The following is a 14,305-nucleotide window of genomic DNA, read 5'->3' on the forward strand; positions in this document are numbered from 1 at the left end:
AAAGCCAGTTTAAAGCAGCCTGAGACTCGGTGCCCCCAAACCCTGCCCATGAGGGCGAGCCATATAACACACTGCTTGGGGCCACCATCTAATATGACCACGTCAGGGTCAAGCGACATCCTCCATGATTGTCAACAGAACAGCCGACTTCACCACTACCAGCCTGACAACTCTGAGACCAAAGCAGTAACAGACTCTAAAGGGGACACCAGCCTATCATTATAGCGGGCACAATTGGAGCTACCAATTAAGTTGACCAGGGACACCTACAGGCCATACAGACTACACCGAGAGAAGCTGGGCTGGGTACTGCACCCACATCCACCGAGCTGCCCAAGCTTTAATTGTCAAACACTCTCAAATGTCTGCTATGAACATTATATTGATTTCACTCTAAGGAAATGCTGCTGATTTTTCCATCAGTTATCTGAATAAACGAAGCCTTAAGCCAATGATCTCAATTAGAATTATTTTTAAAATAACATGCATTTTCCAACCCGCTATATCCTAACTACAGGGTCACGGGGTCTGCTGGAGCCAATCCCAGCCAACACAGAGCGCAAGGCAGGAAACAAACCCCGGGCAGGGCACCAGCCCACTGCACATTTTTAAAATACTGTAAAGGAAATTCACATAATTCAGAAACATTTAATGGTTAAAATCAAAGCAGTAACTAAAGTCACCATTAGCATCTGAACTATTATGCTTTTGAATCTGCCCAGCCCAATACGGGTGCTCTTTGAGTTGTAACAGCCATGGCTGACTTGTGCCTGAGGAGAGCCCCAAGGTGACCCCCTACTCGTGAACCCGCAGCGCTCATACCATACAGCTCCGATTGTTTATCATGCACATCACATTTTAAATTGCCGTTATGAAATTGATTTGAATGTTCACGTTAATAAATGATTAAATATCTGCCATACACAGGAGACGGTTTCTGTACACGCGCACTCCGAACTATGCACGCGCGATCAAACATATACGAAAAACTCGGAGGCGGAGGTCCTGCGGGGCGAGAAACGCCAAAGCGGAACAGAAAGACGTCGCCAGTTGTGGTTCCACGTTGACCGTATAGGCGGCACTTTAAATGTACATTTGTACGACTTGCAGGTCCTATCAGTGCCCCATTGGTTTATATGCAGTTTCTAATTGTGGAAAGCAGGTGGAGCGGGCAGCACTGCGTACTGAGACACAAACAGCGGCCGATCACGGAGTAGCAGCAACAACAGACGACGCGGGGTTCCGCACCTGTCAGGAGTACACAGGGCTTGCTCGTCGGCTGCATTTCGAAGAAGTGACCTGGGGTGAGGTCAAGTGACAGATCTTCTCCGATCACCAACACTCTGAAAAGGTCCAAAGCGCAAACTACGGAGCGGGTTGAGAAGAGCGGCTAACAAGCCCTGGAAAAAAAAGAGCTGCAAGTTCTGTCAATGTCAACCGGCGGAATAGCCACTAGAGGTCACCTTCGTTCCCGCCGTCTATAGCAATCTGAAGCCGTTTATTCAGCTGGAGAGCCAACCCTGGGTCATCAAAGGTTCAGTTACACGGGCACGAGTGGTGTAGGGGATCATGTGTATGCACAAAATGTGAAAAATGAATGGGAGTGACCTCAGAAATTACAGGCGGGAAACAGAAAATGAAAAATAAAGCGCAAAACACAAAATGGGAATAAACAGACACATCATGCAGGATATATAGCACCATGAGAAAGGATGTACCGCTTACTAATTTCCTATTATTCCAAGGTTTTCACACTGAACGCTTTCCAGTGTTCAACCGAAATTAAATTTTATTGTATATTTTATCAAATGAACAAAATAATCCAGCAGTTAATGAAATGATAACTGCCCCCTTACACTTAGTAACTGTTTGCTCCATCTTAATTTGCAGTGATGCCAAACCCCAATCTCTTCTTGTAAACCAACAGGGGTCTTCCAAATCACTGTGGAGGTCATTTCGTCCAATCATTCCTCGATGAACTGCTGTAATTCAGATGCACCGGGAGGCGTTTAGCCATAAGGTGCTCATTTCAGGTCTGGCTACAGAAGCTCCATTGCGGTTAAGTGTGGACTTTGATTTGGCCAGCCCAAAACTAAAATGTGACCATTCAGAAGTGAACTTGCTTTTAGATTTGTGCTACATAATCCAACTCTGCTTTACTCTCTATATATACCAGAGATGGGCAGCATCAGTCCAGGGGGGACTGCAGGTTTTTGTTTCAACCCAGTTTCTTAATGAGAAGTCAATTATTGCTGATGAAACATTTATTGCTCAAGTGACATTTTTCTGCTTCGTTTTAATGCCCTCGCTTATTACAGTCTTAAACAGCTGCAGCCACTGTTTTTAATGGCTCCTTATTAGCAATAAGATGTAAATGACAAAGGAGTCAGCAGTTTTCCATCTACACCTGTGTGGATTCATAAAACACTTAAGAGAAGAAATCTGACAGACTGAAAATGATTCATTTTAGACTTCAAATCTTTTGGGTGATATCCTTGGAAAGGAAAAAGTCTACAATATAAAGAACCTAGCAATGCAGACAGACAAGCCATATATTTAAGTAAGGTCTGCGATTGTCAAGAATTGGTTTCTAATTAAATAACTGAACTGGAACGAAAACCTGCACCCACTGTGGCCCTCCAGGACCGATTTTGCACACCCCTGATATATACGTACATAGGAAGTCAATCATAACATTAATCAGACTGACTAAAAATATTCAACCAGCTGTAACTGCACACTTTTAGACACCACATTTAAAATGTAAACCTGCTGATTGCTATTTATATAGGAGACACACACAATGCAGTTTATGCAGCAATCTACATAGTTAGTGACTAAATACGTTTAGCCAAAATGTTGTTTGGAGGCTCACTTGAGCACATAGATGCATAGCTTTGCTAGTTTAGCCTGGCGTAGCTAAAATTAAGATTATAAAACGGGATTTTCTAATGGCCAAATATAACCAAAACAATTGTTCAGCCTTACCTATGAAATGTAATCTGGTTTGGAGCGTGCAGCGGTTTGTACAATCCCAAGCAGCACATGAGTGAAGCCTCTTTATCCATTACTTCACGCCACAGCAGTGCCACTCGCAATATGGCGGCGACGTTGACGTACGATGTTGCTGGTCATGCGGCGTCTAGTAATTCTATGTCTCTGACTGCGCTTACCTAATGGTCCCCGCGACAGTTTTCACGTCAGATGACTCCGATCAGTTCGCCGGTTTGAAACGGTTGAAGGCAGGTGTGACATTTTTCTCTCGATTTATTTCGCCTTATTTTAGCTCTGCACCCATCAGCCCGGTCTTCCACCTCAGCCTTCATATACACCACGTATTTTAAGGTATACTGTAATTTATACGTAAATGTTTGTAAACAGCAAAAGCGAAATACGAATACCTTCGGGATTTCTAGTCTTGTTTCTGGCCTGTGCGGGATGCTCACAGCAGCGACGTCCGAATTTGTAGTTCGTAAAGGGCACCGCTGCACGACAGTATTCTGCCAGGACAAGCATCATCAACATCATCTGTGTGGTTTTCGAATCCACCGCCTCCTCAAAAACACATATGGGCGTTCCGTGTCGTGCTAGGGCGGAGTCTTGTGTTGCTGCTGTCTGGCGCCTGATGATAGACGAAACAAGGGCGTGGTTACGCAAATTGATTTACCAAAAAAGGAAAAACTCGCTTTCACGCGCAATCCATTCTTTTCTTTTCCTTGCTCGTGTCTTCATTACGATGCTCCTCTTTGACTTCCCCACAGAACGTGGGGTCAAAGCCAAACTGGTAGTGTTTAGGATCCAGTCCATTTGAATTGCCAGCTGAATGGTATGGGCGAAACGCATTTCTTTTGCAAGCTTAAATACACATACATTAGAAGTTGAGCAAGATATACTGTTATAGACACTACCTGGAAAACAATTTTTTTTTTTTGCATACATGTAACAGGCTCGAGCTGCAAAAGCCGCAGGAATTGTAATAAGGCTTATAATTTGAGATATAGGTTTTCGTAGTGTAGCGGTTATCACGTTCGCCTCACACGCGAAAGGTCCCCGGTTCGATCCCGGGCGAAAACAACGGAACATTTTTATTAAGAATGCAAACCGAAACAGGCCAAGTTAAAACAAGAAGACTCGGGACTCTCGCGGGGGCCATTGCGCGAAATGTCGGCATGTGTCGCGGTTAGGATTAAAGTCATCATAACTAGTGCCGGTGGATCACTTGCCCCTTCAGTTACCAAAACGGTGCCCCTTGTTGTCCATAGCACGATGCAAGGGGGATTCCAGAGCCCTAAGCTACCGCCTATGTTGCCTATTGGATTGTCTGGCTCTGATAATCACACTCGCCATGGCGCTATATACAGGTGCTGGTCATAAAATTAGAATATCATGACAAAGTTGATTTATTTCAGTAATTCCATTCAAAAAGTGAAACTTGTATATTAGATTCATTCATTACACATAGACTGATGTATTTTAACTGTTTATTTCTTTTTAATTTTGATGATTATAACTGACAACTAATGAAAGTCCCAAATTCAGTATCTTGGAAAATTAGAATATTGTGAAAAGGTTCAATATTGAAGACACCTGGTGCCACACTCTAATCAGCTAATTAACTCAAAACACCTGCAAAAGCCTTTAAATGGTCTCTCAGTCGAGTTCTGTAGGCTACACAATCATGGGGAAGACTGCTGACTTGACAGTTGTCCAAAAGACGACCATTGACACCTTGCACAAGGAGGGCAAGACACAAAAGGTCATTGCTAAAGAGGCTGGCTGTTCACAGAGCTCTGTGTCCAAGCACATTAATAGAGAGGCGAAGGGAAGGACAAGATGTGGTAGAAAAAGTGTACAAGCAATAGGGATAACCGCACCCTGGAGAGGATTGTGAAACAAAACCCATTCAAAACTGTGGGGAGATTCACAAAGAGTGGACTGCAGCTGGAGTCAGTGCTTCAAGAACCACCACGCACAGACGTATGCAAGACATGGGTTTCAGCTGTCGCATTCCTTGTGTCAAGCCACTCTTGAACAAGAGACAGCGTCAGAAGCGTCTCGCCTGGGCTAAAGACAAAAGGACTGGACTGCTGCTGAGTGGTCCAAAGTTATGTTCTCTGATGAAAGTAAATTTTGCATTTCCTTTGGAAATCAAGGTCCCAGAGTCTGGAGGAAGAGAGGAGAGGCACAGAATCCACGTTGCTTGAGGTCCAGTGTAAATTTTCCACAGTCAGTGATGGTTTGGGGTGCCATGTCATCTGCTGGTGTTGGTCCATTGTGTTTTCTGAGGTCCAAGGTCAACGCAGCCATCTACCAGGAAGTTTTAGAGCACTTCATGCTTCCTGCTGCTGACGAACTTTATGGAGATGCAGATTTCATTTTCCAACAGGACCTGGCACCTGCACAGAGTGCCAAAGCTACCAGTACCTGGTTTAAGGACCATGGTATCCCTGTTCTTGATTGGCCAGCAAACTCGCCTGACCTTAACCCCATAAAAAATCTATGGGGTATTGTGAAGAGGAAGATGCAATACACCAGACCCAACAATTCAGAAGAGCTGAAGGCCACTATCAGAGCAACATGGGCTCTCAACACCTGAGCAGTGCCACAGACTGATCGACTCCATGCCACGCCATTGCTGCACTAATCCAGGCCAAAGGAGCCCCAACTAAATATTGAGTGCTGTACATGCTCATACTTTTCAAGTTCATACCTTTCAGTTGGCCAACATTTCTAAAAATCCTTTTTTGCATTGGTCTTAATTGATATTCTAATTTTCCGAGATACTGAATTTGGGACTTTCATTAGTTGTCAGTTATAATCAACAAAATGAAAAGAACTAAACATTTGAAATACATCAGTCTGTGGGTAATGAATGAATCTAATATACAAGTTTCACTTTTTGAATGAAATTACTGAAATAAATCAACTTTGTCATGATATTCTAATTTTATGACCAGCACCTGTACAGTGTCTTCACCTCACAAGCCCGTCCGTGCGTTATTCCGTCATCTCTCCACCTCCACTGTCCCACGGATTGTGAGGGGGCGCTGGTATCGTGCGGTATATTTACTTTATTTTCATACCATAGAAGTGAAAGCGATGCGCCGACGGCGTTGTCCATTCATTGGTTAAGTCGCCGCATCAAGCAGTGCGCTAACAGAGAGCGACGTAACACGACTTTGGCACGCATTCCCCATTTTTACATCAAAATTCGGCAGGCTTTTTGACACAATCGAGCGGCGCCCCGCGGCGCTTGCAGGGATTCGCGTCTTTAAACACAAGCGGGTTGTGTTCAGCTAGGAATCGCGATGTTGTTAACACGTCGTATTTTTAATATTATAACTTTGTCCTGTCCATTTCGCTTGAAGCCTTAGTTTTTATAAGCTGACTTCCGCGCATCTCCACAGGCAGTGAGGCATCCCGTTTATGCTACCAAATCCATTCTTTCATGTTTTGTAGTTCTTTCTATTCCAGGATGCTTGCTTCTCAATATCTCGGCGAGTAAGTATTGTGAAGTTTGTGCCTGATGAACGCAAAGAGTGTAGAAAGAGCTTCATCAGCCTGCAATACCTCGTTTAGTCCACCAGGGAGCATCGTTCCCTTACAAAGTTGCCGCCGAGGTGGTCGCGTTTTCAGACCTCCGCCTCCTTTCTTATGTAGCGGCTAATTTCGTTCTCCTCTCAGAGCTGAGGGTTTGGCGTCTTCAGCATCTCGGACGCTGCTGGCGGGTGGTCACACTCCCAACCAACTTCGCTTTGTCGCTCTCCGTCCACCCATTTGAAGCCATGCTGCAGTTCAGGAGAACTTTCCAGGACGAGAAAGTCCAACTTCAGGAGCTCAATCAGCGTCTCGCCCAGTACCTGTCTCGAGTCAAGCAGCTAGAGCGCGAAAATGCGCAGCTGGTAACACAGATCAGCGCCCTCAGGAGCGAGCAGACGACCCCCTGGGAGCGCCAGTACCTGGCCGAGCTGAGGGAGCTGCGCGAAACCATCAACTGCCTGGCATTCGACCGGTCCCGAGCCCAGTTGGAGCGAGACGGGCTGCAGCGGGAGCTGCGCCTGTTGCAGGAGCTTCTCAGCCAGGAGTCGGGGCACTGCCGAGACATCGACTGGGAACTGAGGGGATGCGAGAAGCTCATGCAACAAGCCCACCAGAAGAACGTCGCTCTGGAGGAACAGCTCCTCCGCCTGGAAGACGAGCGCCAGTGTCTGGAGGAGTCCGGCCGACGCGAAGTGCAGCAGCTCCGCGAGGAGGTCCACAGCCAGTTGCTGCCCTTTGCCCCTCAGGGCTCTGTGGGAGCCCCGAGCCTGACAATGGAGGACGTGGAGGAGTACGCGCTCAGCCTATCCCAGTGTTGCATGGAGAACTTCGAGGTGTACAGGCAGCGGATTGAGGAGCTCGAAGCCTCCATCAAGCTAGACCAGCAGAGGCAGGAGACGCTCCGGCAGGAGAAGGAGAAGTACGGCAAGGAGCTGGAGCTGTTGAGCCGAGACATGGACGAGCAGAGGCGCCTGCAGCTCAGGCTGCACGATCAAATGGATGGCATGCAGGATCAGTGTGAAGAGGAACTGCTCCAATATCAGGTTAGACTTTCGACCCCCATGGTCCCGGGCGTGGGGATTGATAGTCCGAAAGGGTTCCTTCAGTCTTGTTTTGGGGGTACGTTTTCTGTAATGATATTGCCGAGAAAGTTATCTGCCAGGCCAATCCATCCATAATCCAACCCACTCAATCCAGTTCAGGGTCACTGGGAATCAGAAACCTGTTTTAGGAGCACTGTTGCAGCCCTGGGTGGGACGCCAATCCATTGCACTTTCACTCACACAAGGCTGTCTGCAGTTAACCTAACACTGGAGGACATGGACAATCCACAGGGTCCTGGACCTTTGACCAATGAGTTGGGCAAAGAAGATCAGGAGTCTGGGGAGTTGAATACATAAATTAATGCCAATGAACCAAATCACACAGTCTGTACTTTTGGTTTTGCATTACGACTCCAATGGTGTGTCATTAGCAGTAGAGACGACAACGGCAGCACCATTCTGATTAATAGAGTCGTATGGAGAAACGACCTGCTAGAATGCACTCACTATTTTATTTGTAGGACCTGTAATTAGGGGTAACGCTAACATCAAATAAAAGCGACAGGCACCTGAGCCTGTGTACACCTCCTCAGGGTCGATGGTCTGGTTGGAGGCCATACGACAGCGTCAGGTGCAAGACAAGGGCGACCCGTTAAAGTGTTACCAGGTCAGAGCAGAGCACACTCCTGCACAAGGGGGTCGGCTAGCCATTATATATATTTTTTATACAATAGTGACACCCAGACACAGGGAGAACACAGTGAGTTGTGTTCTGGCCATTGTCATTGTTACAGTTTAGTAATAGAACATGGAGGTGGCAGGCTGCTGCTGTTCCGTTAGTGACCCGGGTTCAGTTCCCAGCCCAGATGTCACCGGTGTGGAGTTTGAACCGCCTCTCCATGTCTGCATGGCTTCCGACTTTTATGTTGACTAACAGCTCGAAACTGGCTGAATGGTGATGGTGGTGCGATAGAGCAGCGTCCCATTCAGGTTTAGCTCCTGACTTTCAACAGATGTTGTTGGAATGACCATCAGCCCCTGTGAATGAGAGATAAAGTTCTGGACAGAGTAATACTGTCAATATAGGAATGTACTGGTGCACTTTTATTAATGGTGCACTCATTTGGAGGACTGTTTTCCGCATAATATTTTCTACCTTTTGACAGATTAATTCTGTATTTGAACACGCAATGACATGATCAAGTATGCATTATTTACGCAACATACTTAGAAAAGTGGTCCGATTTTAGCAATGGTGTCCGCGAGTTTGTTCATCGGGTTCCTTTGGGCTATCCCCCTCTCCAACGTCTGACTGCTTCGCCGACCTTCAGCACCCACACACCACAAACGTGTGCGACTTTATTAAAAAAATGTACATATTGGAGCCTCGGTGCTGAACGGCCGATTTTCCTGATGGAAGACTCACTGAGGCGTCATGAGATTTAAGCAGTCCTCATGAAAAATGGGCGCCCAGTGCTCAGTTTGTGGGGACCTTGGCTCTATAGCGCTAAGTTATCATTATGGGGGACAGCTTCGCTTGATGGGCTGAATGGTCTCGTCTAGTCTGTCAGATTTCTTATGTACTTCAGTCCTAAGTAAAAACGCTCGGTCAGGAACGTAACGCAAGGCTTATTCTGCACTCATGCACCTGAATGTCTGCTTCCATAATCCTCCATTACCTTACAGGGCACACCCTGGGTGGGAGGCCTGGAAAACACAAGTTACGGGGCTGTGGAGGTGATGAAAGTGTATCTCTGGATTATGGCTCCAAACGTTAGGAGAACATGCAAACTGCACACAAAATGATGCTGGAGGCCATGTACTGATGTGGGACCACACACAACAACAATGTCAGTGTTTATTTGTGAGTGCGGCAGATTTTCCTGCATAAGCGTAGCTGGAGGGGCTTCACAAGTGTTAAAAAGAGGACTACTCAGTTTGTAAGGCTCTGATGGTTACAAAGGTGAGAGCCATCATCTGCTCTGATCCTACTGCTATGCAGGGTCTCAGTTTGAATTCCCAGCTGCTGACTGTGTGGACTTTGCCTCTTCTCCCCATGTCCATGTGGGTTCGCCTCTTTGTCATCGGGCTTCTCACAAGTTCTGCAGTGATTGGCATTGTCACCTCACTGGTCCAGTGTCTGCACCAGAGCTTGCATGTTCTCCCTGTGTCTGCCTGTATTGCCCATCTGGGTTTGCACTCTCATCCCCAAAGATGTGCAGGTTAGCATAACTGGCAATTCCAGGTGGTCTCTGTGTGGGACTGCTGCCCCATCTGGGGTTAGTTCTTGTCTTGTGCCTGGTGATGATGAAATTGGTGACAGCCTCTTGTGCCTCCAAATTAGATTATGTAGGTTTTAAATTTTATGTTTTGTTCGCCTGTTACCTTAACAGGACCCTCAAGATCAGCCCGATGAACATGACCACCACCTAAGGCGCCATATAATATTGAAGCTAAAGCTGACTCTGGGGGTAGCAGAATGTATGGCAGATACATGTACAGACAGAAAGGGGGCAGAACATGGGCATAAAAAATGGGCTTTCAGACTCATTGTGACAGTGAATGTTTGCTGAGCCTCATGGACAGACCAGCAGAGACAACTGGAGCTGTAAAGCAAAATGAGGGTCACTAAGAACTGCGTAACACGTCTTAGGAACGGTGACATGAGAAGACCTCGGGGCTTGCAGGAATTGTTATGCCATAAGGAGTGACAGCTGGTAACTTGAGGAGTGACAGTGAACAGTACAGATGTCTGAGGGGGGCAGTGCAGCCGAGCCACTGTGTCGGTGGACATTGATGGCTTTTAGTCCATGCCGGGAGCTACCAGCAGCTTTTATAATGTGGCCTCATGTGAAGAAGGAGGATTGTTGTTGTAATCAGTCTGAGAAGTAGCGGAGGTCCTGAATAATCCAAAGATATGGACAGACATCTGATGTCCTGAAGCTGAGTCACCTTTCTACTCAGGCAAGAGAAATTCAAAATTGAACCTGGACCTTCGAGGAGTCCTCTGCCTGACACCATACAGTCCCTGTGCCTGCACCTGGACAGCACATTTACATGGCTGACCTTCTTCATACTCATCTGCTACCCCCCAAAAGGCTGGGTGCTTTCCTGCAGTCATTATGACCACCATTCCTTCCACATGCCTCGTTGGAGTCAGTGAGGCCTGTAAGGGCATTCGGTCTCATCACGCAGGCTTCCTGGCAGCACACTGGGAATTCAAGATATGATGCGTAATACAAGCTTTTTATAACCGCACTTTGAATGCTGCATTGGAAACATCCATCTTCTGACCTGCTCTGTGCTGTTCACGTTCCCCAGGGTACTGAAACAACTCATGCATTTATGAGCTGCCACAGCCTCTCTTGGTACTCCAGGACAGGAAACAACCTGAACCTGAGATGAGATGCCAGGTTCAAGTCAACAGGCACCCTAAAACTGTGCACACACCAGGCAGACAGCGAGCACTGCACAGCTAGACCACCATCCTGAACAGTTCCCTAGACGTACTGTATTTTGTGCTACAGCACATCAGTCTTTCTCCTGGGGTAACACAAGCATGGCGGTGTAGGCCACTCAGTCCGCTGTCTTTAGTCACTTTGTTCTTTCTGTACAGACGATGGCCTACGATATGTCGCCGCTTCTCCACAGACTCATCTGTGTACAGAAGTGTATCCTGCTTTCCACCCTGCCGTCAATGTAAATATGGCCTTGTGCCCACTCCGCTGTACTTGATCTCATCCTTGTGCTCTCTCCGCGAATGGCCCACACATTGGAGACCGGCCAGACTGAGACATTGACCCAAAGTTTAGCTTTCCCTGCCCAAGCAGAAAGAAATCCTAGAAAATGTAGACATACAGCCTCATCCTGAGTGCAGAGCCCAGCTGGGCTGGCACCGTACCACTGTGTTAAAGTGCCCCCTGAATCAAAGGGTCCTGTTTACACAATGGCACCGCTGCTCATAACTCCTTTGAATGTTTTATGGCGGCCTCAGCCTCTGCACTCTTGTCCTTGATGAGCCCCTCACTTCCTTACTGCCGTCTTTCATGATGGAGCAGCACGCTGACCACTGTCTAAAGGTGTTCAGCTCACATTTTCAATAAGGCCGGGATATCCTTAACACTACACAACATGTGAGCTTGAGGAGGCTGCTGCTACTATATTTGCGTGTCTACTTTTAGTAAATCTAGAGAATTCCACCAGGTGACAGTGTGAGAAATCATCACGGTGGGAAAACGTCTGGTTTCACTGTGTTTTAGGTTAAGAGAAGAAAGTTGTTAATGCAAAAATGCTTTGCATTCTGATGGTGTCGCAAAGATGCAAAAAAAAACAGTGACACCGAAGATGGTCTATGAGACCTTTAAATGTATTGCGTCATTACAGTGGGGAATTTGTAACGCTTGTATTCCCTGTGCAAGAAATGGATGAAGAAAAGCACCATGAAGACATTCGCATGTCAACATTTAAGTTTCATGATTTGCTTCACCGCATCAAACCATTCATCAAACATCGAAGCACACTGATTGATCCTGTTGGAGCTGCTAGTCTGTCGTCACATGTTGATAGTAAACATCGATGCTGATGTCACGTACCACAACTTGAACTCACATGCAACCCATATTTTAGCTGGTAGTGCAACTTGCACATGCGTTGTGTTAACTTCTGACAACATGCTCAGAGGATGCGTCAAAAGAACGCTGGGAATGCGTGGCAGTCATGATGCATGCAGGTCCTGATTGGTTTACACCCAAATGATTTATTTAAAATAAAAGTCCATTATAATATATTCTGGTTCTTCTTTTACCTTAGAGTTGCGCCACCACCCTTGAAATTTCTGTGCATACAACAACTGTCCATTCTCATTTATAGGACATCTGCTGATTATTCTTGGTCCTCCTTCAGTATGTTTTGTATATTACTGCAACCTTTCGTCTGGTCCATTATTTACTTGACCATCTCAGTATTTTTCCTTAACCAATTCTTATATTTCAGTGTACATTTTGTTGTTCACTTGACCTTTATCTAGTTTCCTGGTGTGCCTGAACAGGTTTCTGACATTTATTACGCCTTTATGCTATTTCTTTAAGGTGAATGCTATGTTACCCTAAAATTATTCTTCCACTCAAGTTGAAGGACCTGCTTGTAGGGCTGGATGGAGGTTAAAGTCATAGCCAGGATGGAGCAAGTGCAGGTTAAGGGCTCAAGAGTGCAGTCACTTCTGGCATTTACAGAATTCAAACTGGCGGATTGCTAGGCTCAGAGCCACCATAACATAGTCAGGTGTAAGTAAGTAAAAATGTTAGGTTTGAATACAATGGGCAGTTGGAAAATCGAGAGTACACCTTATGAGAAGGATTTAGGAGTCAAAGTGGACCCTAAGCTATCAACTTCTCAACATTGTTCAGAAGCCATTAAGAAGGCTAACAGAATATTAGGTTATATAGCACAGTGTGTGGAGCACAAGTCACAGGAGGTTCTGCTCAACCTTTATAATGCACTGGTGAGGTCTCATCTGGAGTACTGTGTGCAGTTTTGGTCTCCAGGCTACAAAAAGGACATAGCAGTACTAGAAAAGGTCCAGAGAAGAGCGACTAGGCTGAGTCCAGGGCTACAGGGATTGAATTATGACGTAAAAGATTAAAAGAGCTGAGCCTTTACAGTTTAAACAAAAGAAGATTAAGAGGTGACACGATTGAAGTGTTTAAAATTATCAAGGGAATTAGTACCGTGGATCGTGACTTGTATTTTAAAATGAGTTCATCAAGAACACGGGGACACAGTTGGAAACTTGTTAAGGGTAAATTTCACACAAACATTAGGAAGTTTTTCTTTACACAAAGAACGATAGACACTTGGAATAAGAGACCAAGTAGTGTGGTGGACAGTAAGACTTTAGGGACTTTCAAAACTCGACTTGATGTTTTTTGGAAGAAGTAAGTGGATAGGACTGGTGAGCTTTGTTGGGCTGAATGGCCTGTTCTCGTCTAGAGTGTTCTAATGTTCTAATGTGGAGTGTCTTTTATGCTTGTTCAACGTTGCTATTTGATATTTGATTCTTTACCAATGGGCCATGACAAATTGCAAATATAAGCCTGTGGGGTATCATTTTAGGTCAGTGCTTCCCAAACACAGTCCTGGGGACCTAATGTGGCTGCAGGTTTTCGTTCCAACCAACGTGTTTTTAACTGGACTCCTAGCCTAAATCGAGTAAGCTGTTATTTCTCAGTTTCTGCGTTTTGGAGTCACTGGAGAAAAACAAAACTAAGTTTGGTAATTTTTTTATGAAAATGTACTAAGCACTTACAAGGAGAGAGTTGTTTTTTTAACAATTTCCAGCCTAATTTTCATTCTGTTTTTCCAGGTGTTCTGATTGTTTAATTTATTATCCCCTAATTAGTGGGTCTGATGCTAAAGTTATTGCAGCCTTTCATCATTCAGTGTTGTTTACCTGGTTGTCAGTTCTGTTTGTTTTAATTATCATTATTAGGATACAATGAAGGGCGCAAAATGCACAACAAAAATAATTTTAAAAAATTAGGACAACAACAAAAGAGAGGTAAGCGTTTAAAGCAAAAGTAGAAATATTTCTAAATGACTTATAAATGTAAAGATCACACTGCTGTGCTTTTCTATGGGCAGAATAAGAGAAGGGAAAAAAGACCGTCTAAATTATTATCACTAATTGTGAATTTCGCTGGAATTAAAACCTGCAGCCACAGTGG

General features: G+C 45.4%; 2 protein-coding genes and 1 non-coding gene across 7 annotated transcripts in view; 2 read left to right on the plus strand and 1 right to left on the minus strand.

Annotated features, from left to right (window-relative positions):
- The window catches only part of LOC120541540 (pyroglutamyl-peptidase 1-like), a 28,377-nt gene extending 21,754 nt beyond the window's left edge, over positions 1–6,623 (minus strand). For 3 of the 5 annotated variants that reach the window (XR_005636026.1, XM_039773268.1, XM_039773265.1), the window contains exon 1: positions 3,402–4,394. Coding sequence is in view for 4 of the 5 variants with exons in the window: in XM_039773268.1 (XP_039629202.1) it covers positions 3,402–3,528 (127 nt within the window). In the remaining variant the exon portion in view is untranslated. Of the gene's footprint in view, positions 1–1,248; positions 1,788–3,401; positions 4,395–6,570 lie in introns of those variants that run through there. The other 2 variants (XM_039773267.1, XM_039773269.1) reach the window with 2 other exon arrangements.
- trnav-cac lies at positions 4,002–4,074 on the plus strand. The gene has a single exon. It is a non-coding gene; the product is annotated as a tRNA-Val (tRNA).
- A 48-nt stretch (positions 6,624–6,671) lies between the features above and the next one.
- The window catches only part of synm (synemin, intermediate filament protein), a 54,417-nt gene continuing 46,783 nt past the window's right edge, over positions 6,672–14,305 (plus strand). The window contains exon 1 of the mRNA XM_039773262.1: positions 6,672–7,583. Within this exon, the coding sequence (XP_039629196.1) occupies positions 6,786–7,583 (798 nt within the window). The 5' untranslated portion in view covers positions 6,672–6,785. The remainder of the gene's footprint in view (positions 7,584–14,305) is intronic.

Source organism: Polypterus senegalus, chromosome 12 (genome assembly GCF_016835505.1).
Source record: "Polypterus senegalus isolate Bchr_013 chromosome 12, ASM1683550v1, whole genome shotgun sequence".
In the NCBI taxonomy this organism is placed as follows: Eukaryota; Metazoa; Chordata; class Cladistia; order Polypteriformes; family Polypteridae; genus Polypterus; species Polypterus senegalus.